This window comes from Tachysurus fulvidraco, chromosome 9 (genome assembly GCF_022655615.1).
Source record: "Tachysurus fulvidraco isolate hzauxx_2018 chromosome 9, HZAU_PFXX_2.0, whole genome shotgun sequence".
Classification (NCBI taxonomy): Eukaryota; Metazoa; Chordata; class Actinopteri; order Siluriformes; family Bagridae; genus Tachysurus; species Tachysurus fulvidraco.
In genome coordinates, this window is record NC_062526.1 from 25,904,366 (window position 1) to 25,928,891 (window position 24,526).

General features: G+C 39.4%; 1 protein-coding gene across 1 annotated transcript in view; it reads right to left on the minus strand.

Moving 5' to 3' along the window:
- Positions 1–24,526, minus strand: part of LOC113649525 (obscurin-like) — a 293,303-nt gene that overhangs the window by 141,414 nt on the left and 127,363 nt on the right. The window contains exons 12-13 of the mRNA XM_047818190.1: positions 5,696–5,898; positions 4,854–5,168 (exon numbers count right to left, since the gene is read on the minus strand). Coding sequence (XP_047674146.1) covers positions 4,854–5,168; positions 5,696–5,898 — 518 coding nt within the window. The remainder of the gene's footprint in view (positions 1–4,853; positions 5,169–5,695; positions 5,899–24,526) is intronic.

The following is a 24,526-nucleotide window of genomic DNA, read 5'->3' on the forward strand; positions in this document are numbered from 1 at the left end:
GGGGGGGTGGTGGCTGGGTTATATTTTAGATTGTTTTGATTTAATAATGGTAATTTCATTGTATTTAAAAATGCCTTCAAAATAAAATACAGTTACACCAAAAATGAATATGAACTGATTTAACATTTTAGCTCACCAGAACGCTAAATCAATGGGAACCCTGAGCTTGTTTCTGCAGAGCGGGGTTTGGTGTGTGGGAATCACCTGTCCTGATAAATCCATATTTTATGTGGGACTCATGGTATTGTCTGTTATTAGTTTTATGTTTCTTTGACGTTGAAGGCTCTTCTTCTGTTTCTTCACTGGGCCTTTTCTTTTTCCCAAGGAAACCTTCTAATGTCGTCTGTTTCGTGCTCATTTTTGCTATTTTGTGGGTAACATTTGAGAAAACACAATATACACGTAGACCAAGCACTATATTGCGCATGGTGCGGCTTTAGGTGACGTCTCTCAGCTCCCTGTTAACCTCTCGTCCGTGGAAAGTCGCACAAACCCGAAAGAACTACACCACAGTAAATAAAATGGAAATAATTTAATGTTCCTTGGGCGGCCCGGTACCATTTGATCCACGGACGGTACCGGTCCGCGGACTGGGGGTTGGGGACAACTGTTCTACATGAACCCAAAACATAGACGGGGATTAATAAAGACCTGCCAGAAAGTTCTTACTTAATAAGTGTTAAGCAGGTTTGATTAAAATCCAATAATTAACATTTTCTCCTGTTTATGTTTCTATTTACATTCAGTTTGGCAGCAAAAACAAAAACTCCAAAACTCAAATAATTTCAGTTGTTCAGTGAGAACTTCATATTTTTCTTATAATAAGTAAGATTAGTGAATGACTTCATGGTTTAAAGATAAAATCTTACATGCAGCATTTCCTGACATAGTATTAAACAGGAGTGTGTGTGTGTGTGTGTGTGTGTGTGTGTGTGTGTGTGTGTGTGTGTTTTTGTGTGTGTGTGTGTGTGTGTGTGTGTGTGTGTGTGTGTGTGTGTGTGTGTGTGTGAGAGAGAGAGAGAGAGAGAGAGAGAGAGAGAGAGAGAGAGAGAGAGAGAGAGAGAGAGAGAGAGAGAGAGAGATCAGCAGACTCACCTTCAGTGACATGAAGCTGTATAAGGAGGAGGAGAAGAAAACACACCTGCATTCTTCCTGAGGACCAACACATTAATCCAAAGAGAGAATTAGAGCTAAACACACACTGACCGACTGCTGCAGTGTGTCTCATCATAATGAACACACTTTATAGATCACATTCACACCCTCACAGTTAAAACAGGAAGTGCAACATTAGCACTATGGCCTTTCTAGCAGTGGCAAGGAAAAACTCCCTTAAATTGGTAAGGAAGAAACCTTGAGAGGAACCAGACTCAAAGGGGAACCCATCCTCATATGGGTGGAACTGGGGGTGAGATTACAAATATACAGTCAAACAAGTGTTGAATTGGTGTAAAGATCACATAGAGTTCAGATCTCCTCTTTGTATCATAGAGTCCAACTGGAGCTGGTAGATCTGTAGATGTCTCAGGATTCTCAGAGTCAGCTTCATCTCAGTGGAGGTCCAAAATCTTCATCGCACGGAAGACGATCGGAGCTGGTACAATGTCTGGATGCCTCGGGATGGGTAGAAAGAGAAATGCAGTGTAGAGGGATTAATATATCTGCTGTTCATAAAAAAGGTGAAAAGACAACCTCTAGTAATGCATTACAATAGTCCAGTCTAGAGGTCATGAATGCATGAACTAGCTTCTCAGCATCAGATACAGACAGGATGTTTCTCAGCTTGGCAATATTTCTAAGGTGGAAAAAGGCTGTTTTGGTAGTATGGGCGATATGATTCTCAAAAGACAGGTTGCTGTCGAATATACACCGAGGTCTTTCACTGTCAAGCTACTAGTAACAATACATCCCTCTAAGTGAAAGTTAAATTGTGAGAGTTTCTGTGCACTGGTTTTTGGACCTATAAGTAGTATTTCTGTCTTATCAGAGTTTAACAACAGAAAATTACAGCTCATCCAGTCTTTTATCTCTCTAAGGCATTGAGTTAAATCTCTCTAAGGCATTGAGTTAAAGTGGTGGATATGGAGGTTTATATGGGTGAGATATTAAATTCATTTAATGACAAGTCTGGATATTTCTCCATCCCACCAGCAGAAGTCACACTTACTGTACCAGAGTGCTGTGTAACCAGGTAGGAATACGCCATGAAGAAGGAGACAGGTCATGACATGATTTTACATGATTTAGAGTCACTAATCCATCTACCAGCATGTTTTTGGACAGGAGATCATGAGAAACTTCACACTGATGGTAATATGAGCTCAGGATCAATCCAGAGACCCTGAAGCTGTGAGGGTCTGGAATACTGAGCTTCAACATTTAAAAGAGAAAAAGCTGTAACTAAGAATGATAAAAGAAAATATGCTGAATAAATGAACCTGTTGTTGTTGAGTATGCTACGTGATATCCAGAAACAGTGCCTCTGCAGTCAATCTCAGCACCAAGAGTAACTAATGCACTTGTTGAGGAGAAAGTTTGGAGAAAATAGCAGACTGATAGGCATGGGCAAGTGTAAAAGGTTCACAATTTATTGTACTGCTGTAGAATATGACGACGGGCCCTTATCATTCTTTACACTGAGTTCTAACACTGGTTCTAACACAGAGACAAAGCAAGAAAAACATTGTCAACAGTTGGCTACATACAAAGGTTCATCAGTCAAGGTGCAATCTCGAGTCTGGTAGCCTTACCAAGGCTAAACTGGATCAGACATTGAGTCTCTCCATCTTGTCTCAACTGCATCCTGTCCCTTCAGTTCGCACAAACATTCTTTCGTCACAGGCAACAGATATTTACAAATAGATGTCATCTTCAAATAGATTTATCAAACACTTACAGACATGATTTATAAGTTTTTTATGATGCACAAAATTGGGATAAGTCGCTCGGCCCTCTGTTTTTACAGTACAAGAGGTCCTGCAAGTTACGAGGACTGACCTTCTAGTAGTAAATGTGAAACTCTATACATTCTTGACCAGAGAGCAAAACACAATATATCATTTGTATAATCGAGCACTCGACTACAGGAATTTGTTATGGGAGCTCAAGTGCTCATTTTGCTACCCACAGTGAGCCCTAAATTACTCAACAAGGGGCAATACGAGGTCACACGGAGAGTCAGAGATGTCAGCTATAAGGTCAGGTTAAAAGACAGATGTCAACAAGTTCATTTGCCTGAACACAAGAAACAACTGATTCACGAACACAACTGTACTCAGTATGGAGTAATTGAGGAGTCGCACAGTGACTGGTTCAGCACTGTGATTTTGGCCCCCAAAGCTGAATAGTCGCTCTTGTTCTGTTTGGCCTTTCAAAAATTCAATATGATGTCTAATACCCAATGCCTCACATTGACACACTACTCGATAGGTTAGAGGCAGGTCGCTTTTATTCGACCCTGGACTACAAAATCCCTTAAAAAAACTCCATTTGGGTTACACCAATTTGTATCTCTTACTTTTGGTTTGTTTGGAGACCCAGCAACATCCCAGCAGCTCATAGACACTCTTTAAAATAAAACTACACAGATTCTGTGAAAAAGCTAAAATATGATTAAGAATAAAATTTAAAGTTGGAAGTCTAAGAGAGTTAGAGGGAACAAACTGAATAAAAAAAATATATATATATAATGTGTCTACTAATGTAAGAATGCAGGACTATTTCTAAACAAATCTTTTAATTATTTTATTGATGGATCAGCGATTTGAGGTCTTCTCTACTGCAGACTCACTGTTCCATCTCCATCACCTCTGCTGTAATGGACTGTACCAGAACCTGGAGAGTAAAATAAACAAGAAAATCTCAGGTCATGGAGCTAAATATTGAGGAAGTGGATGATAAATTTCAAACAAAAGCTTGAAAGATTTTGTACCTTTCTTTCTGGTGGTGCAATAAACCACAGCCACGATAATGTGCAGAAAGATCACAGTTACCATGGCGACAGGTATATAGGGAAGAGAATCTGGAGAAATTGGAGAAACATCATCAATATCACTCAGAACATGACCTTTAAACTGTTTAGATATTTCACTGAACTTTGCCTGTTTTAAAGGAAACAGTGATGAAAAGTATAAGAGAAGAGTTTGATAGAATGAGTGATAAGGTGTTTGGAGGTGTGTAGTTTAGTGTATAACTTGTATAACTGAAGAAAGTTTTGTTCCTGGAGATGTTCAGGGATCATGAGCTCATCTCGAATGGACAGGAGTTAATATAACATGACTAACATAATAACACAAAAACTAAGACTTTTCATTGCAGTGTGTATCAGTGGTGTGTGGTACCTGGTCTGGAATGAGGTAAAGTTGTTGTGATCACTGGTGTGGATGATGAAGGTCTTGTTGGTGCAGCTGTAAGGAGAGAAAGGTTTAATAAGTTATAAATAAAGAGTGTGATGTGTGGTGAGTGAAGGCAGGACACAAGTGTGGAAACTCAGTGTGTTCTTTATTAAAGACAATCCAGGAATCGTAGTGAGAAGTGAAAGCAGGTCAGAACACAAACTCAGATAATCTGTAATCATAAACACAAACACAGACGAAGGACAGAACACAGAACAGAAATGTGTCTAATTATTACATTTAACTTATGAGTAATTGTCACCAAGATTTGATGAATGATTTCCACATCATTTATTATAAAGTAGAAGTTCACATATTTACTTAAATATTTTATTGCCATAGATCTGCAACCTGGAGAATGAACTAACATCAACATATTGTATTGATGTTACAACATCAGATTAATCTGTCATGAGATTATCACTGAAGTAACATTGTGAATAAAAATGACTCTTTTACCTTTAACAGTGAGTCTGATGTATCTGTATTCATCCCCTTTAACATTACACCTGTAAACTCCTCCATCCTGTTCAGTCAGCTGTGATATGAGTAGAGAGAGATTTCCTGAAGAGTGATCATTAACCAGCTGAAATCTCTCTTTGTACTCATCACTCTCAGGAGATATCTGTGTCCAGTTATTTCTATCTGTTATTTTCTCCCACGTGAATGTCTCAGGTTTGCTGTGGAGCTCAGTGCAGGAGCAGGGCAGCAGTACTGAGTCTCCTGTGTATGCAGTGATCTCTTCTCTCTCTCCATTTCCTTTCAGTCTGCAGCCTGTATGAACACACCAGTTAATGATGTGTTAATGAGCAGTTCACCATCTGTAACAACTCTACAGAACTACAGACATCCTGTAACTCCACAACTCACTAATGTCCACAACTTACTTGTGTCCAATAATCACTAATTTTTTTTTACAAACATTTAATAAAAAAAAAATCAATTTAATAACTCTCTAATATCCTCCACAAATGGTTGGTCAAAGAGAAAGAGTTGTGATATTAAAATGTATTTTTAAACATTTCCTATAAAACAACACACTTCATCATACACAACTACAGACATGTCATGTCACAGTATTGTGGCAAGCTACAGACATGTAGTTTCATCACATGACACTTCTACAGACTCAGGCAAAAATGTTTAGAGGCTTTTAACACAGACAATAACAGCAGAAAAAAACATTGTTCAAATTTATACAAATGAAGAAGTTAATCTATTGTATTGATGTTACAACATCAGATTAATCTGTCATGAGATTATCACTGAAGTAACATTGTGAATAAAAATGACTCATTTACCTTTAACAGTGAGTCTGATGTACCTGTATTCATCCCCTTTAACATCACACTTGTAAACTCCTCCATCCTGTTCAGTCAGGTGTGATATGAGCAGAGAGAGATTTCCTGAAGAGTGATCATTAACCAGCTGAAATCTCTCTTTGTACTCATCACTCTCAGGAGATATCTGTGTCCAGTTATTTGTGTATTTCTTCCATGTGAATGTTTCAGGTTTGCTGTGGAGCTCAGTGCAGGAGCAGGGCAGCAGTACTGAGTCTCCTGTGTATGCAGTGATCTCTTCTGTCTCTCTATCTCCTTTCAGTCTGCAGCCTGTATGAACACACCAGTTAATGGTGTGTTAATGAGCAGTTCACCATCTGTAACAACTCTACAGAACTACAGACATCCTGTAACTCCACAACACACTAATGTCCACAACTTACTCGTGTCTAATAATCATTAATTTTAATAACTCTAATAAACTACAGACAAATCATGTAACAGTATTGTAAGCTACAGACATGTGGTTTCCTCATATGATGTTTCTACAGACTCAGGCAAAAATGTTTAGATGCTTGTGACAGAAAATAACAGAAGCAAAAAACATTTCATAACTTTATCCAAATGAAGAGATTATTGAGTGTCAGTTAGAATGTAAAGGTCTCTCATCATCTGTCACACACATGGTCAAGTGTTAATGCACAGAACACAAACTACACAATGTTCACATGAACATGTTCCTCTGAGACACTGAAACTCTGCATGTATTTTACTCTGAACAGCAAAACCCACTTCTATTTTAGTGACAAGCCACAAGAACCAGGAAGTGACAGTGTGAACACACCACATGGGTAAGGAGTTTAGTGACCCATTCCATGAAGAGTTTACACACACCCCAGTGTTTCTTTGACATGATTGGTACAAAATGTTGTGATGTAACCACATGTACAACGCTAAAAGAACCTCTATGAGTAACAGCCAATGAGAGAGTGAGAGGAAGGTGTAGGGGGACGAGGAAGGAACAACCAGAACAGACATCATGATGAAGGAGACTCAGTGTTCTACATGAACCCAGGACTTCAACGGGGATTAATAAAGACCTGGCAGAAAGATCAGTTTGGCAGCAAAAACAAAAACTCCAAAACTCAAATAAATTCAGATGTTGAGTGAGAACTTTAAATTTTCATATAAAAAGTAAGATTAGTGAATGACTTTATGGTTTAAAAGATAAAATCTTACAGTCAGCATTTCCTGACATAGTATTAAACAGGAATGTGTGTGTGTGTGTGTGTGTGTGTGTGTGTGTGTGTGTGTGTGTGTGTGTGTGTGTGTGTGTGTGTGTGTGTGTGAGAGAGAGAGAGAGAGAGAGAGAGAGAGAGAGAGAGAGAGAGAGATCAGCAGACTCACCTTCAGTGACATGAAGCTGTATAAGGAGGAGGAGAAGAAAACACACCTGCATTCTTCCTGAGGACCAACACATTAATCCAAAGAGAGAATTAGAGCTAAACACACACTGACCGACTGCTGCAGTGTGTCTCATCATAATGAACACACTTTAAATATCACACTGCAGTTTTATTACCTTACCTCATTCATACCATCACAGTTAAAACAGGAAGTGCAAAATTAACAGTATGGCCTTGACCACATAGAAGTTAGAAGTCTCTCATGTCTTTTGCGCAGCAGAACTGAGTCTATGTTCTGAATCCTTATTAATCATCTAAACCATGTATTTTATTGTGTTTTACATTTTTCATGAGCTTTGACATGACGTAGTGACAGTCAGCAGCAGTCTACAGCATTACTGACCTGACATCTTTATCTAGTGGTCTTTTAGAGTTATTGCACCAGAATAAAGCTCATTATGATACGATTGATTGATTGATTGATTGATTGATCCAATTTCACTTAAAATTGACAAATATACAAATGTCTGTTATTCTAATGTTTCCCCTTCATTCAGTGTGTTTGTGTCATTTAACACTGTTAATGTTTCATTTCTGTCTGCCATGTCTATGTGCAATATGTTGTTGTCATCCATCCATTAAAGAATAATCCCGATATCTTCTCAGTATTATTTATTTGTTTGTGTTCATCTCAACGCACTGGCATAACATCAGTACATGAGGGAGCAGCAACACTTTCTTAGTATAAAGTTTTTATATTCACTAAACTTGTTTCAAAATAAAAGTTCCTTTTGTTTACACATGCACACAATGAAATATTGCACACTTTTGGCATACAACAGTCAGTATTATAATCTAAAATAGAATAAAATAATAAGCAACATAATATACAGTGTTTTCTGCACTATAAGGCGCACCTAAAAGCCTTAAATTTTCTCAAAAATCGGCCGTGCGCCTTATAATCCGGTGCGCCTTGTGTGTGCACCGAGTTCCAAAAATCTGTAAAAATGTTGTTGTGTGACTTTGGTAAGCGCTCCGCTTGATTGACAGTCCGACCATTTCCCGCTGACACAGTGAGGTAATACATACACTACGTACACTGGCAGCGATAAACCAATCAGAGGACATTACGTAATACGTATATTACGTACGCTTACCTCCGCCACGCCTCCGGTAGGTATAATACCGGTATGTTGCAAAACAACATTAGTTTCTTAATAACCATTTTGTGCTCCACACTCCAGTCCAGTAGGTGGTGGTAAATGCACCTTAAGTTGGTTTGCCATCCACCAATAAAAATCAGATGCTTACGAGGCACAATATAAACCACCATCAGTTACACGGTTGTAAATGGGAATAGAGGAGCTGAAAGAATTCAACATCAATGTATCTATGGTTCGGAAGTGGAGGAAGCAAGAAAATGTACTGCGCCAAGTTAAGAAAACACACTAGATGAGGACTTTGATGGATTTGTGGGAGAGGATTGATTAAAAAATAATGTGTGTGTATTGTTAAATAGTAGAATAAAGTTCAACTAAACTCACTGTTTTGCTTCTGTTACCTTTTTTGTAGACCGTATGTTTTAGCATGCGCCTTACAACACGGTGCGCCTTATAATACGGTGCGCCTTATGTATGGGTTAAGTACAAAAATAGACCCGTAATTGAGACTGCGCCTTATAATCCGGTGCGCCTTATAGTGCGGAAAATACTGTAGTATAAATTATATGATTAATTCATTAATTAATTATTCCTCTCAAGGTTTCTTCCTTTACCAATTTAAGGGAGTTTTTCCTTGCCACTGCTGCCTGAGTCACCTCAGACTTGCTCATAGGGGAATAAATACATACACACTGTGAACTATATACAACTAATAATAATCTAGAATTTTTATTCTGTTAATTCTTAATTCTTTTATTATTCGTTATTTCCTTTATCATTAATTATGTTTACCTTCTGCTCTATGTTTATGTTCTGTAAAGCTGCTTTGAGACAATGTCTACTGTAAAAAGCGCTATACAAATAAACTTGAATTGAATTGAATTGAATTTTCTCCCTCATTCCTATTACACTTCACTTTTAACTCACTTGGGGTAGCTTTTGGTTTACAGTTTGACATTCCAAACCTTTCAAGCATTTTGAGATTGTACCTTTTCTGATTCATTTTAATCTCTCCATCTTTTTGTTCAAACTGAATCCCAAAAAACAAGATATTTTCCCTAGATCTTTCATGTTAAATTTGGACTTCATTTCTTTCTTTAAAACTGTTGAGCTGATCCTCACTGCTTGCTGCGATTATTAAATCATCTACCCATATGACCAGTATGATTGTCTCATTTTCAATCTGCTTTCCATACACACAGTAATCAGACTGATTTCTCTCAAAGTTGTTTTGTTCCAAATGATCATTTAAAGGTTTGTACCAGTTTCTTCCAGACTGTTTTAGACCATACAGAGATTTCTTCAACTTGCATACTCACTGGTCTCCTGTGTTAGATGTCTCTTCAGAACCCTCTGGTTGTTCTAAGTATACTGTATGTCTTCCTCTATTGGAGCATGAAGATACGCTGTTTTTATGTCCGTCTGATGAACAAAGAAGTTGTTCTGAGCAGCTATCTGCATTAATGCCCGTACCGAGGAGAGATTTGCTGTCGGAGCAAATGTTGGCCTCTCTATAGGTTTGGGAGACTCTACGCACTGCCCTGTAGCAATAATCAACACTCACATTGGTTACATCATCTTTGGAGTATGTCAGGTAATCTTGTAAATACTTTGGGGGTCTCTTTTCTCTTGGTAATGTTTTAGATTAGCCGTGGCTGTTAGACCTGTACTGTTTTTGTTGTCTTCTGTATCTACTTTTTCCATAGTTCCATCATGTTCTGACACTTCTGTATTGTCTGTATTAATACTCTTTATGTTTTCATCTAGGATCCGGTTCTCTGTGCTTTCCTCATTTTGTGGGGCATCACCACTGTTCTCACTATCCGGGATTCTGTCGCTGTAGCCTTAAATTTCTAAGTAATCTACATCGGTTTGTGTCTGTTGTTCAGCACTGCTCTTCCTAATGAATTTCACCAATCTATGTTTTGACACTTTTCCTGTCTGTGGATTGTATACCAGATAAGCTGGGCTATTTTTACTATACCCCACGAATATTCCCTTCTCACATCTAGGGTCCAATTTCTCATGATTGTGTTTGTACGCGTAGCATTCTGATCCAAAACCCACATTGTAGAAAGGTCTGGCTTTCTTCCTGTCAACATGAAGTATGGAGTATTCTTAATTCTGTCATTATAGCATCTGTTTCGGATGTGAGTTGCAGTTTGGACAGCATAAGGCCACAGCACTTTTGGTAATCCCTTCTCTATTAGCAGATACCTTCCCATTTCAAAGATTGTTCACCATTGTCTCTCAGCTGTACCATTTTGATGAGGAGAGTACGGAGATGATGTGTCATGTCTTATATCATTTTCTCGTAAAAGTGACTGAAATGCATTGCCCGTGTATTCTGTGCCATTGTCTGATCTTATGCTTTTGACTCTACCGTATGGTGCACTGTTTGCAAGGAACCTCTCTGTCACTAGAGTAGCGTCATTCTTGTTTTTAAGTAGGTAAACAGATACTGTGCCTGAAAAATCATCTGTGAATGAAATTGCATACTTATATCCATCTTGAGGTGGGTTCAATGGGACCTGCTAAGTCAGTGTGTACCAACTCTAAGGCCTCACCAGCTTTTGTGTCAGTTTTCCTGTTTCTGCTGTTGATTAACTTTCCCATAGTACAAACATTACAGTCTAGTTTGGTATTACCTGTGATTTTCATACCCTCTACCACTTCAAGTAATTTCAACATATCACTAACATTACAATGTCCCATGATCTCATGCCGTGTTTTAACATCACAAGTTAGACTCACTTTGTCCCTGGACATCATATCAGTGACAGATGCATCAACACATTGTTTGTTGTTATTTACCATTTTCAGATAGTACAGTCTCTCAAGCTCTTTTATGCGGAACACAGCTCCATCCTTGCTTTTAGTTCATTCTGTCCTTCCTGGAAGATCACCTTGGCCTCATCTGTTGTAGCAGCTTGAACGGATATGATTCTCTGTGGGTATGATGGTATGAATAAGGCCTTCTTTAAAGTAATCCTGCTGCATTTCCCTTCCACGTCCAGCAGTAACACGTCTGCGTCACCCCGCTTTAATGCCACGTTGTCCACTTTGGGTCAAAACTCCCATCAAATTTCATGAAATCGTTCTTCTCTGTTAAGATGTGGGATGTTGCTCCACAATTTACCATTAGTCCATTTCTCATAATATTGTCTGGAAGAAATGTTTGACTGACTTTGAACACAAATGTTTGTTCTTTCTCGTGTTCCTCTTGTTTATCTGCATCCTGTTTTGCTTCATCTTTGTGCTCGTCCTTTCTCAGGCAGCATGTCTCATCACTGATGGCTTGTCTTTTATGGTAGCTGCACCACTTAGGTACGCCTTTTTAGCGGCAATCGAGGGCAATATGACCGCGGTTTCCACATCCGAAGCAGGTCACGGTTGCTATATGCACTTTCATCACATTGTCAGATTTGGGTTTATCCTCAAATTTTTCTGTCTCTTCATAGCTTCTTATTTTTGAACTGGGTGAAAGTCAATTCTTCACTACTTTGTGTAGTATGGATAGCGAAAGGTTAGTAGGAATCTGGAAGCCCTTTAGAATCATAGCTATTATCAGTCCGTCACATATTACTTCTTTAGCGTTTCTTCTTTAGGGAAGTTACTGCTTTCTCAGCTCGGACAATGTAGTCTGTTATCATCCCGTTAGATTCCTTCTTTAACAAAGTTAGTTCAGTGTATAGGGCGATAATTCTAGGCTTACCCTGACTGGCGTAGTGACTTCGAATTATTTGCAGAGCTTTCCTGCCGTCATCAGTCGCACCTCACATCACCAGTGACAAGCTTTTATCATCAAGAAACTGGATTAGTTCAGCATAGCATTCCTCATTCTTTTCCTCGTCTATATCCCCGGTACACAGTATTGTTTCTTTTAAACCCATTATTGACTAGCCTCTGTCATCTTCCTCCTGTAGCATTGGCGCGCCTGGGCCCATAACCTGTTAATGTTTCATTTCTGTCTGCCATGTCTATGTGAAATATGTTGTTGTCATCCAACCATTAAAGAATAATCTCGGGATAATCTTCTCAGTATTATTTATTTGTTTGTTTTCATGTCAACAAACTGGCATAACATTAGTACACGAGGGAGCAGCAACACTTTCTTACTATAAAGTTTTTATATTCACTAAACTTCTTTCAAAATAAAAGTTCCTTTTGTTTACACATGCACACAATGAAATCTTGCACATTTTTGGCATACAACAGTCAGTATTATAATCTAAAATAAAATAAAATAATAAGCAACATAACATATATGATTAATGAGAACATATAACAACACACACACACCATCCTTTCTTGCATGTATGATTTTTGCATTCGTCTCAGATGGCTTGTCAGTAAGGATGTACTGTAACTGAATGTGACATCATGAACAGACAACATGCTCTACACGGATACAAGTACAGCTCTGAGTCAGTAATTGAAGGTACAGTGTTTATTTATTCTACAGTATTGTGATCTAATCCATTCCATTTGCTTTATGATTTTATCCAAAGCTACTTTATCCAAAGTGTTTCCAGGATTTAAAATAACATCCATATTTTACTGTAAACCAAATGCTCTAAAATGCTGTAAATCTACAATGTAACTTAAAACTCAGATACAGAAAATGATCATTGGAGCACGAATACAGATAAAGATCTTGTCATCATGTTACTGCCCAAAGCCACAGGTCAGTAATGATCTCTTTAATATTTTAACTACATGATTTCAGTAGTTTCATGTACAGGTTATATTTCCACATCAGAAGTAAGAGAACTAAATGATGTTAAGATTTAAAGGCTTTAAATAGCAAATTCTTACATATTTTACAATTATTTTGATTATTGAATAAGAGAAAGAGAGAGAGAGAGAGAGAGAGAGAGAGAGAGAGAGAGAGAGAGAGAGAGAGAGAGAGAAACTCACTTCAGTGATGTGAAGAATAAGGAGAAGATAAAAACACACCAGCATTTTTAATAACTCTCCTTAAGCAGAGACACTGTGTGTGGAAATGCAGTCTTACATTCGATCTTTAATGCTCACACACACAAACACACACACACACACACACACACACACACACACACACACACACACACACACACACACACACTATCACATATAGTGAAGAAATAGTACTACTTTTTTTCAGTTGTTACTTCCTGTTTTGACAGTCATACACTCTCTCTCTCTCTCTCTCTCTCTCTCTCTCTCTCTCTCCAGTATCTATCTATCTATCTATCTATCTATCTATCTATCTATCTATCTATCTATCTATCTATCTATCTATCTATCTATCTATTATATTTTCTACCAGCATCAGGCCCAAGCATGTATTACTCACCTTCAGTGACATGACCAATCTTACTGAGGACCCAAATCCACACACTATACTGATCACACACACTGCAGGTTTAACACATTACGACATTCACATACTGACAGGAAGTGAAAATATTAGCAACACACCACTGACAAGGTAGAAGAGTGAAATACTAAAAGCGTGATGCTGCATCGAAACACACAAATGCCAAACACTGCTTTCACCAAACAACACAATGAGTAAAGACACTGATTTAAAAAAATAAGCAGGTCCAGAATCCTAAAGACTCTTTGTGTGTGTGTGTGTGTGTGTGTGTGTGTGTGTGTGTGTGTGTGTGTGTGTGTGTGTGTGAGTGAGAGAGAGAGAGAGCGCAAAAAGAAAAGCAGCAAATCTACAACTGACCAGACGTAGATGAGATCCTCCTCCTGCAATTTACAGGAGTAAATACCCATACACAGTCCTCGAGAGGGTATGCTAAGTAAATTACCACCTGCAAAATCCTGGTAATTAAGCAGTCACCTAAGTATCTCACATCATCCAGCTAATAAATGGGTTTGATAAACACCACTGGTGTTTGCATTCACTATTCTCCCTACTCATCTCTCTAGCATTCCACCTTTCAGATCAGGCAGCAAACGGGTCATTAACAAGTCCAAAAATCCAAAAACCCGTCTGTAACAGAGCAATACAGGGCAGGCAGGAGCAATGACAGGAAAACAGGCAGGGTCAAATCAGGCAGCGCAGGAACAGGAACAAAGGCAGGATGACTTAACATGACCAATAAGCAGGCTTGGGCATGCTTGAGTCTGGAGACATGGAAAGACTGGTGGATATGCAGTGCCCTGGGAAGCTTGAGATGGCCTGGCACTAGCTTGAGGACCTTGGATATCAGAACTGTCCAACAAAGTGTGGGGCGAGCTTCAAACAGGTGAATCTGAATGTCTTAAATATCGTGGCAGCAGCACCTGACAAAGGCTAGGGTTGAGGTGACAAAAGCCATGGGTGACTTATAAAGGGGATAGGCTAGTAGGCCAGTGGGGGTTGATGGAAGGGAGTTGTGCAGATATGTGAGGGATCTTTAGCACACAAGGTTCAGAGTCATTATTTGAGCTCTTCGTTTAGATCCTTGGCCATTGGATGGGGGGTGCAAAACCAGACAACAGACTGAAGGAAACTCCCAAAAGGTAGCAGAGTTTATTCCTGAACAAAGAAGTGAATTGGGGGCCTCGGGTTCGGAGACTGTTACGGGGAATGCTGTGTAGGTGGAAGACATGCCAGCAAGGGCAGCTTAGGCAGTGGGAAAAAGTGGAACATATTTGAGAAGCAATTGACCAAAGAGAGAATCACAGTGTTGTGAGAGAATGGTGTTAGTTTGGTGACCAGAACAAAGAAGTGAACTGGGGGCCTTGTTCAGAGACTATGTTATGGAGGATGCTATGTAGGTGGAAGACATGCTGGAGCAGGAATTGGGTGGTTTACTTCATAAAGTGGGCTATCTTCAAGAAGCAATTGCCCAAAGAGAGAATCACAGTGTTGTGAGAGAATAGTGTTAGTTTGGTGTCAAAAGAGACGTGGGCCCATGTTCTACACAAAACAGGAAGAGGCTAATACTAACCTGCTGGGGGATTCTTGAGACTTTTCAGCAGGGCACAAACTGGGCAAGCTGCCACAAACTGCTAGATGTCTTTCTTGAGGGAGGGCCTCCAGAATTGCTGCTGGAGGACTTACTCCAGAGGGAAGGCTTTTCATTGATGATTACCTGTGCTCTTAGGTCCTCCATTGGTCTCACTCCTCCAGCTCAATCTTGATGGTGGTAGGTTGCATTGTAGTTCTGCTCAGACTGGCTCAGACAATAAGAATTGAAGGTGCAGGAATGTAGACGATGTCCATGGGGTCTCTATGAGTCAGAACTACTCCAACACCATCCGAAGCATCAACCTCCACAATGAATTGGTGCACTGGATCAGGCAGGGACAGTATGGCACAGACCTGTACACATGAAATAGCATGGTGGTAAAGACATGGAAGTCATATTTCTCAGCCTTCACGTACAGACGGTTCTAGAGGAGGCATTGGATCATGGTTTGGACTTTGTGGGGGTGTTCCTCCAGGGAGTGAGAGAAGATCATTATGACATCCAGGTAGACAAACACATAGTGGTTGAGCATGTCTTGGAGGACATCAATAACAAGTGTGGTTGGAATACTGCTGGCAAGTTGGTGAGGCCAAACAGCATAACCAGGTACTCGTAATGTCCAGTAAGTGCGTTAAAATCCGTCTTCCACTAATACCCCTCTCGGATGTGGACAAGTTGATAAGCATTGTAAACCAAACAGCTTTGTAAACACAGTGCCTCCCTGGAGGAGTTTAAACACCAAAGAGGTAAGGGTAGCAGCTGTTGAAGATGGATGGACCAGTTGACCAGTGCTGGTAGCTCTGAGGGTGCAAGGTGCAGTGCGAGGAGTGATGAGGGCTTTAAGATAAGATGCGTGCAGCTACCGGAAGCCAGTGCATGGAGCACAGCAGCAGGGTGGTATGCAAGAACTTTGGTATGCGATAACAAATTGAAAACAAGTCATGAAGCTGCATTTTTTATCATTTGCAGAGAATTGTGATTATAGATAATCCTGCCACGCACTCACGCACCTACTGTAGCCAGATTTCCCAGTGCTGAAAAGACAGCTCTGCTTCAACATCAGTGGCTCTCCGCTCTTCTGCAAAAGCCCGGAGAGTCTAAACAGATATAGCAGACAGACAAGTAAGACCATTTTCCTTTGAGGTAATGCTGACCCATTGAAGACATCATCAAAGACTACTTTCCTTGAAAACGCTTCACTGTGAGCCTGTGCTTACAATCAGAAACCGAAGAACCCACAGGAAATGAACACCAGGTATTCTGCTGGTAGATGAACAACACTGATGAAGCTGGTCAAAGGTAGTAAAGTATTTTACAATCAACTATTCAATAAGGATCTACTGATTAATTCAAATCTGTTACAATATTATGTTAAATTCTTTTAGCATTATTTTCTCGCAGATTTGAATTAATCCATAGATCCTTGATTTTAAAAAATATGTCAGTTCTATTAGCAGTTACAATGCAATATAATGAAAACTAACAATGTGCCTTTTTTTTTTAATTTTGTCAACATTGTGAAAATGAGACCTCTAAATGTATTTATTTTAACTTTAATTTAAGGATTTAGCTAAAACTGTGAATAAGAAATGAAGTTAATGTATTTACTAATTTATGCAGGACTATTTCTAAACAAATCAAATGATTAATTTCTTGATCAGTGAATTGAGGGCTACTCTACTGCAGACACAGAGTTTCCATTTAACGTTCTTAAATAAACCACAGCAACGATAATGTGCAGAAAGAAAACAGTTAACACAGCGACAGGTATATAGGGAAGAGGATCTGGAGAGACATCACCCAAATCACTCAGAACATGACCTTAAATCTTTTTGTTATTAATGTTTTTAACAGTTTTAGGTTTAAAGGCTCAAAGGATCATAGAGTCCACCTCAAATGCTAAGGATCCCTCAACCAGAAATGATATGCCCTGATGTGGAGGTGCAATTCCCTATAGGTTCTGTGCTAGAGGATCTCATGAAAGCCTATCAGCAGGGCAACCTCCTGCTAACCTTAAGATGTATGTTGCAGCCTTTCTGGCCAGCCATGAATCCAATGAGTCTTACTTCCAGAAGGTGCCACCTGTCACCAGACGGCCAATTACACTGCAGGCATTCTTTCCTCCACTTCAGTGAGTCTTTGGAAGTGGAAAGGCTGCATCTTGCCATACTCAGGAAGAACATTTACAGCTGCAGCTGGTGGGGTAACTACATACTGCCTTTAGTCTATTTTAGTGGCTGCACTTTGGTAACCCTTTCACCAGGCAGTGCCTATTTTATTGGGTTATACAGTATGGCACACGGAGTAATCTTGTCTCTTAATATCAGGGCCCACCTTTCAAGGTAGCCTCTTCAACTACCCTGTTCAGGGGTGTCCCTATGCATAATATTTTGCTGTGACAGGCTGGTCCTGCTACACACCAGGCATGACTGATGTCTTTCTTCAGACAATCAGAATCTGAGGGACACGTGACTTGGATGCCCTTTGTCGGCCAATTAAAAATTGTCATGTGTTCACAGAAGCTTCCATGAACACGGTTCCAGGTTACAGGAATGAAAGAATGACAAGACAGAGTGAAAATCACAACCCATCTTTAACCATCTCTAACCAAGTCCTTGCAGTTATTTTCTGCTTTTACTGGTCTTGTGAATTAAATGGGTTTAATCCAAACCTCAACAATAAAAGATCAAATAATTTTGACCAGAAATGATTTACAAGCAGGAATTTTCTTCAATAATAAAAATATTTCAGTAATAATAATGATTTTATGGCTTGTTACAAGGATCTGATTAAACTAGAATAAATCTCAGTAATGTTCATTGTTCTGTTGGATGTTTTTTCTGTGTTGTGTAATAAAAAGTCCACAGGAACTTTTCAGCTTCTGTCATTTATTTTTGAAACAGAAATCAGAATATAAAAGTTTGTTATATCTAAAGCTGAGCGCTTTTGTCACTTTTACAGCTGTGTACAGAGCTAAAGGAATCCTATTATATCAAGCATGTCTTAGAAAAATGAAATCATTATAGTTTCTTTCTGTGTGTGTGTGTGTGTGTGTGTGTGTGTGTGTGTGTGTGTGTGTGTTAGTTAGTTTTGATGCTGGCGTATACTGTAACTTCTTCTGATGCCACTGGAGTGTGTGCTGCTCTCACAGTGTTACTGTGGACTACAGTCGAGTACAGCAAACCATCCTGCAGGAATAGAGCAGCAATAATGTTATTACACACACACACACACACACACACACACACACACACACACACACACACACACACACACACACAAACACACACACACAGAGAGACACAATAAAACATAGACACATGTACATATAAAATATACACATTTAGAATTATACACACCTCTTCTTTGTTGTGTTTAGTTTCTGGATTCATGCCGGTGTACAGAGCATCAGAATCATTCTGTAGGAAAAATATGATGCATTAGAAAATAACTAACACACACACACACACACACACACACACACACACTATGTGATGATCAATCTACTGAACAATGGTATGTTTTCCAACCTGCTTCTTCTGCTGTCCTGCTTGTCCATCATCAATCTCGATCTGTCCTCGTCTCTGTACTACAGAATAAAACAGAGTGAAATGCAGAAATGTGTTTGGGTGTGTGTGTGTGTGTGTGTGTGTGTGTGTGTGTGTGTGTGTGTGTGTATACCTCTGTGTTTCCAGTAGATGACCCCTCCGAGTATCAGCAGCAGCAGCAGAACCCCAACAGCAGTACAGATGATGATGGTGCTGAGAGGAACTGAGTTTATCCCTATGTGGAACAGATGAGAAGTGAAAAGGACACAGGGGTTTAAATACTTCATTCTGATTGGTTCACAATGTTGAACCATTATCTTGCTATGACAGTTTATATTAACACGCTGATTCTAATATGTTATCGTTTCTATAGTAACTCTGGTGGACCAGTTATAATTTTATTATTTTATTATTTTTTTATACTAACCATCTGATTGATTTGTTAATGCATTTTAAGATTCGATTTAAATAAAGTAGATTTGTGAGATGATTCTGTCACGAGATTATCACTGAAATAACATTGTGAATAAAAATGACTCATTTACCTTTAACAGTGAGTCTGATGTCTGTGTAGTCACCCCCTTTAACATTACACCTGTAAAGTCCTTCATCCTGTACAGTCAGGTGTGATATGAGCAGGGAGAGATTTCCTGAAGAGTGATCATTAACCAGCTGAAATCTCTCTTTGTACTCATCACTCTCAGGAGATATCTGTGTCCACTTATTTCGTTCTGCTCTTTTCTTCCATGTGAATGTCTCAGGTTTGCTGTGGAGCTCAGTGCAGGAGCAGGGCAGCAGTACTGAGTCTCCTGTGTATGCAATGATCCAATCTGTGTCTCTATTTCCTTTCAGACTGCAGCCTGTATGAACACACCAGTTAATGATGTGTTAATGAGCAGTTCACCATCTGTAATAACTCTACAGGACTACAGACATCCTGTAACTCCACAACTCACTAATGTTCAATTCAATTCAAGTTTATTTGTATAGCGCTTTTTACAATAGACATTGTCTCAAAGCAGCTTTACAGAACATAAACATAAAGCAGAAGGTAGACATAATTAATGATAAAGGAAATAACGAATAATAAAAGAAATAAGAATTAACAGAATAAAAATTCTAGATTATTATTAGATGTATATAGTTCACAGTGTGTATGTATTTATTCCCCTATGAGCAAGTCTGAGATGACTCAGGCAGCAGTGGCAAGGAAAAACTCCCTTAAATTGGTAAAGGAAGAAACCTTGAGAGGAACCGGACTCAAGGGGGAACCCATCCTCATATGGGTGACACTGGGGTGTGATTGTAATATACAGTCAAACAAATGGTGTATTGGTGTGAGGTTTAAGGACTTCTGATCTTCTGAGTACCACAGAGTCTAACTGGAGATGTCTCAGGATTCTTAGAGTCGGCCTCGGCTCAGTGGATGTCCAAAGGCTTCGTCCCACAGAGGACGATGGGAGCTGGTACAGTGTCTGGATGCCTCGGGATGGGTACAAAGAGAAAAGCAGTGGAAAGGGATTAACATATCTGCCGTTCATAAAAATGTGCTGGTCTGATGTACTGGTGCATGATATTATGGGATGTATTATGTGTACGCCTGACTGAAGAGATGAGTTTTTAATCTACATTTAAACTGGGAAAGTGTGTCTGAGCCCCGAACACTATCAGAAAGACTATTCCAAAGTTTGGGAGCTAAATAAGAAAATGCTCTACCACCTTTAGTAGACTTAGATATTCTGGGAACTACCAAAAGCCCTGAGTTTTGTGATCTCAGAGAGCGTGAAAGATTGTAACGTGTTAGCAGACTAGTTAGATACATGGGAGCTAAACCATTAAGAGCCTTGTACGTAAGTAGCAGCAGTTTGTAGTCAATTCTATACCTAACAGGTAGCCAGTGTAGAGATGATAAAATTGGGGTTATATGGTCATACTTTCTTGTCCTAGTGAGAACTCTGGCAGCTGCATTTTGGACTAACTGTAACCTATTTATTAAAGATGCAGGACAACCACCTAGTAATGCATTACAATAGTCCAGTCTAGAGGTCATGAACGCATGAACTAGCTTCTCAGCATCAGATACAGACAGGATGTTTCTCAGCTTGGCAATGTTTCTAAGGTGGAAGAAGGCTGTTTTGGTAGTATGGGCGATATGATTTTTAAAAGACAAGTTACTGTCTAGTATAACACCGAGGTCTTTCACTGTCGAGCTACTTGTAATAGTACATCCCTCTAAATGGGAGTTAAGTTGTGAGAGTTTATGTGCACTGGTTTTTGGACCTATGAGTAGTATTTCAGTCTTATCGGAGTTTAACAATAGAAAGTTGCAGCTCATCCAGTCTTTTATCTCTCTAAGGCACCGAGTTAATTTGGACACTGTGGCTATTTCATCTGGTTTTGATGAGATATATAACTGTGTGTCATCAGCATAACAATGGAAACTAATCCCATGTCTTCTAATAATGTTCCCTAATAGAAGCATGTATATAGAGAAAAGCAGAGGTCCTAGAACTGATCCTTGAGGGACCCCATAATTAACTGGTAGTAAACTGGAGGATTCACCATTTAATTCTACAAAATGGTATCGGTCAGACAGATAGGATCTAAACCAGCTTAAAGCCTGACCATGAATACCTGTGTAATATTGTAAGCGATCTAGAAGAATGTTGTGATCTATAGTGTCGAATGCAGCACTAAGGTCAACTAGAACTAATAGTGACATACAGTCTTGGTCCGAAGCTAAGAACAAGTCGTTTGTAACTTTAACAAGTGCAGTTTCTGTGCTATGATGGGGCCTGAAACCTGACTGAAACTCTTCAAGGATGTTGCTCTCCTGTAAGAAGGAGCTCAGTTGAACAGACACAACCTTTTCAAGTATTTTAGACATAAACGGGAGGTGTGAGATAGGTCTGTAATTTGATAGTTCATTAGGGTCTAAGTTAGGTTTTTTGATGAGTGGCCTAATAACTGCCAACTTAAAAGACTTCGGGACGTAACCTAAAGATAACGAGGAGTTAATGATATTAAGAAGAGGCTCACCAGCTTTATGTAACACTTCTTTCAGTAATTTAGTTGGGATGGGGTCTAGTGAACATGTTGTTGATTTAGCTGTAGTAATAAGTTTATCTAACTCTTCCTGTCCTGTACTTGTAAAGCTGTGTAAAGCCTTAGGTGAGATTGTGTCACTGGTTGCTCTCATATGTTGGGCGTCACCTATTTTATTCCTGATACTTTCGATTTTATCAGTGAAGAATCTCATAAAGTCCTCACTACTGAAATGTGATGGAATAGTGTGTTCAGATTTCTGATTTTTTGTTAAACTAGCCACTGTGCTAAATAAAAACCTGGGATTGTTCTGGTTATTTTCTATGAGTTTGCTCAGGTGCTCAGCCCTAGCAGCTTTTAGAGCCTGTCTATAGCTGGACATACTGTCCTTATACGCAATTCTAAACACCTCTAATTTAGTTTTTCTCCATTTCCGTTCGAGGTTACGGGTTTCTCTCTTGAGGGTGTGAGTGTGACTATTATACCATGGTGCAAGTGTTTTATCTCTAACCTTCTGTAATCTGACTGGGGCAACAGTGTCTAATGTGCTAGTGAATATAGCGTCTATGCTGTTAGTCATTGCATCTAGGTCGTTTGAGTTTGAGGGTACATTAAGAAGTCCAGACAGATCAGGCAGGTTGTTTGTGAATCTGTCTTTGGTGGTCGAAATAATGGTTCTACCGAGTCGATAACGTGGTGAGACACAGTTAGTCTGTTCTATAGGTAGTGTGTACATTATAAGGTAATGGTCTGTGATGTCATCACTTTGGGGTATGATATCTATATCAGTGACCTCTATTCTGTGTGATATTATTAAATCTAGTGTGTGGTTACGTCGGTGAGTTGCACTAGTGATGTTTTGTTTGAGCCCAAGTGAGTTTAGTAAGTCCATAAATGTGAGTCCTAAAGCGTCGTTTGTGTCGTCAACATGAATGTTAAAGTCTCCTACAATTAATGCTTTGTCAAAGTTAACTAATAGGTCTGAGAGAAAATCTGTGAATTCTCTAAGAAAAACTGTGTAGGGCCCTGGGGGTCTGTACACGGTCGCTAGAGCAAGAGACATCAGGGATTTCTTCGTGTGCACGTGCGATAGTGTAACATTAAGGACGAGCACTTCAAAAGAACTAAATCTAGGCTGTGTTCTCTGGGTAACAGTGAGGTAATCACTAAGGATAGTGGCGACACCACCTCCACGACCAGTCAGACAAGGCTCGTGCTTATAGATATATCCTGATGGTGTAGACTCGTTTAGACTGATGTATTCATTTGGTTTAATCCACGTTTCGGTGAGGCAGAGTGCAGTAAGGCTATTATCTAAGATCATTTCATTTACAATAAGTGCTTTGGGTGCAAGAGATCTAATGTTCAGAAGTCCAAACCTTAAGAACTGTTTTTGTTTGTTTGGCATTTTTCTGGTCTAATTACAGTAAGATTATTTCGAGGACTTCTCGTGTATTTACTTTTGGATCTCACTGCTCGGGGAACAGACACAGTTTCTATAGGGTGAGCTATGTGTGCATTTTCTGTGTCAATGTGCTGAGGTGAAGGATGGCTATTAAGATTTAAATGTCCACAACTTACTTGTGTCCAATAATCACTAATTTTAATAACTCTTGAATAAACTATAGACAAATCATGTCACAGTATTATAAGCTCACAGCACACAGCTACTGTAATAAGTCTGTCCGTGTTTTTGCCCTGTTTCTGTCTGCTGTCTTGTCCTGCTGTTAATTGTTGGCCCCGCCCACTCATTTGTTACCATGGACACTATTTGCACTCAATTTCTTCCCCAGGTGTTTTGTCTTCGTCTCTGATTGTCTCTGCTTTGTGATTGGTTCCTGTTTACTACATTTACTCTGTTTGTTCACTTCCCTGGTGTTGGTCGTTGTTGGTATGTGGTGTTTTCCTGTCCATGTTCTTGTTTCCTGTTTTGTTCCGTGTTCTGCCTTGTGTTGCCTGCCTCTTCATCTGTGTTTTGTTCATTAAACTGAAAACTGCGTTTGGATCCTCACTTACCTTTGTCTCACCGTGTCACATCGTGACAGCTACAGACATGTGGTTTCCTCATATGACATTTCTACAGACTCAGGCACAAATATTTAGATGCTTGTGAAAGAAAATAACAGAAGCAAAAAACATTTCTTAAATTTTTACAAATGAAGAGATTATTGAGTGTCAGTTTGAATGTAAATGTCTCTCATCATCTGTCACACACATGGTCAAGTGTTAATCTACTGAACACAAACTACACAATGTTCACATGAACATGTTCCTCTGTGACACTGAAACTCTGCATGTATTTTACTCTGAACAGCAAAAACCCACTTCTATTTTAGTGACATGACACAAGAACCAGGAAGTGACAATGTGAACACACCACATGAGTAAGGAGTTTAGTGATGTCATCCACACATTCTGTGAAGAGTTTACACACACCCCAGTGTTTCAAGTATCTTTGACATGATTGGGACAAAATCTTGTGATGTAACCACATGAACGACGCTATAAGGACCTCGATGAGTAACAGCCAATGAGAGAGCGAGAGGAAGGTGTAGGGGGACGAGGAAGGAACAACCAGAACAGCCATCATGATGAAGGAGACTCAGTGTTCTACATGAACCCAGGACATAGACGGGGATTAATAAAGACCTGGCAGAAAGTTCTTACTTAAGTGTTAAGCAGGTTTGATTAAAGTCCAATAATGAACATTTTCTCCTGTTTATATTTCTATTTACATTCA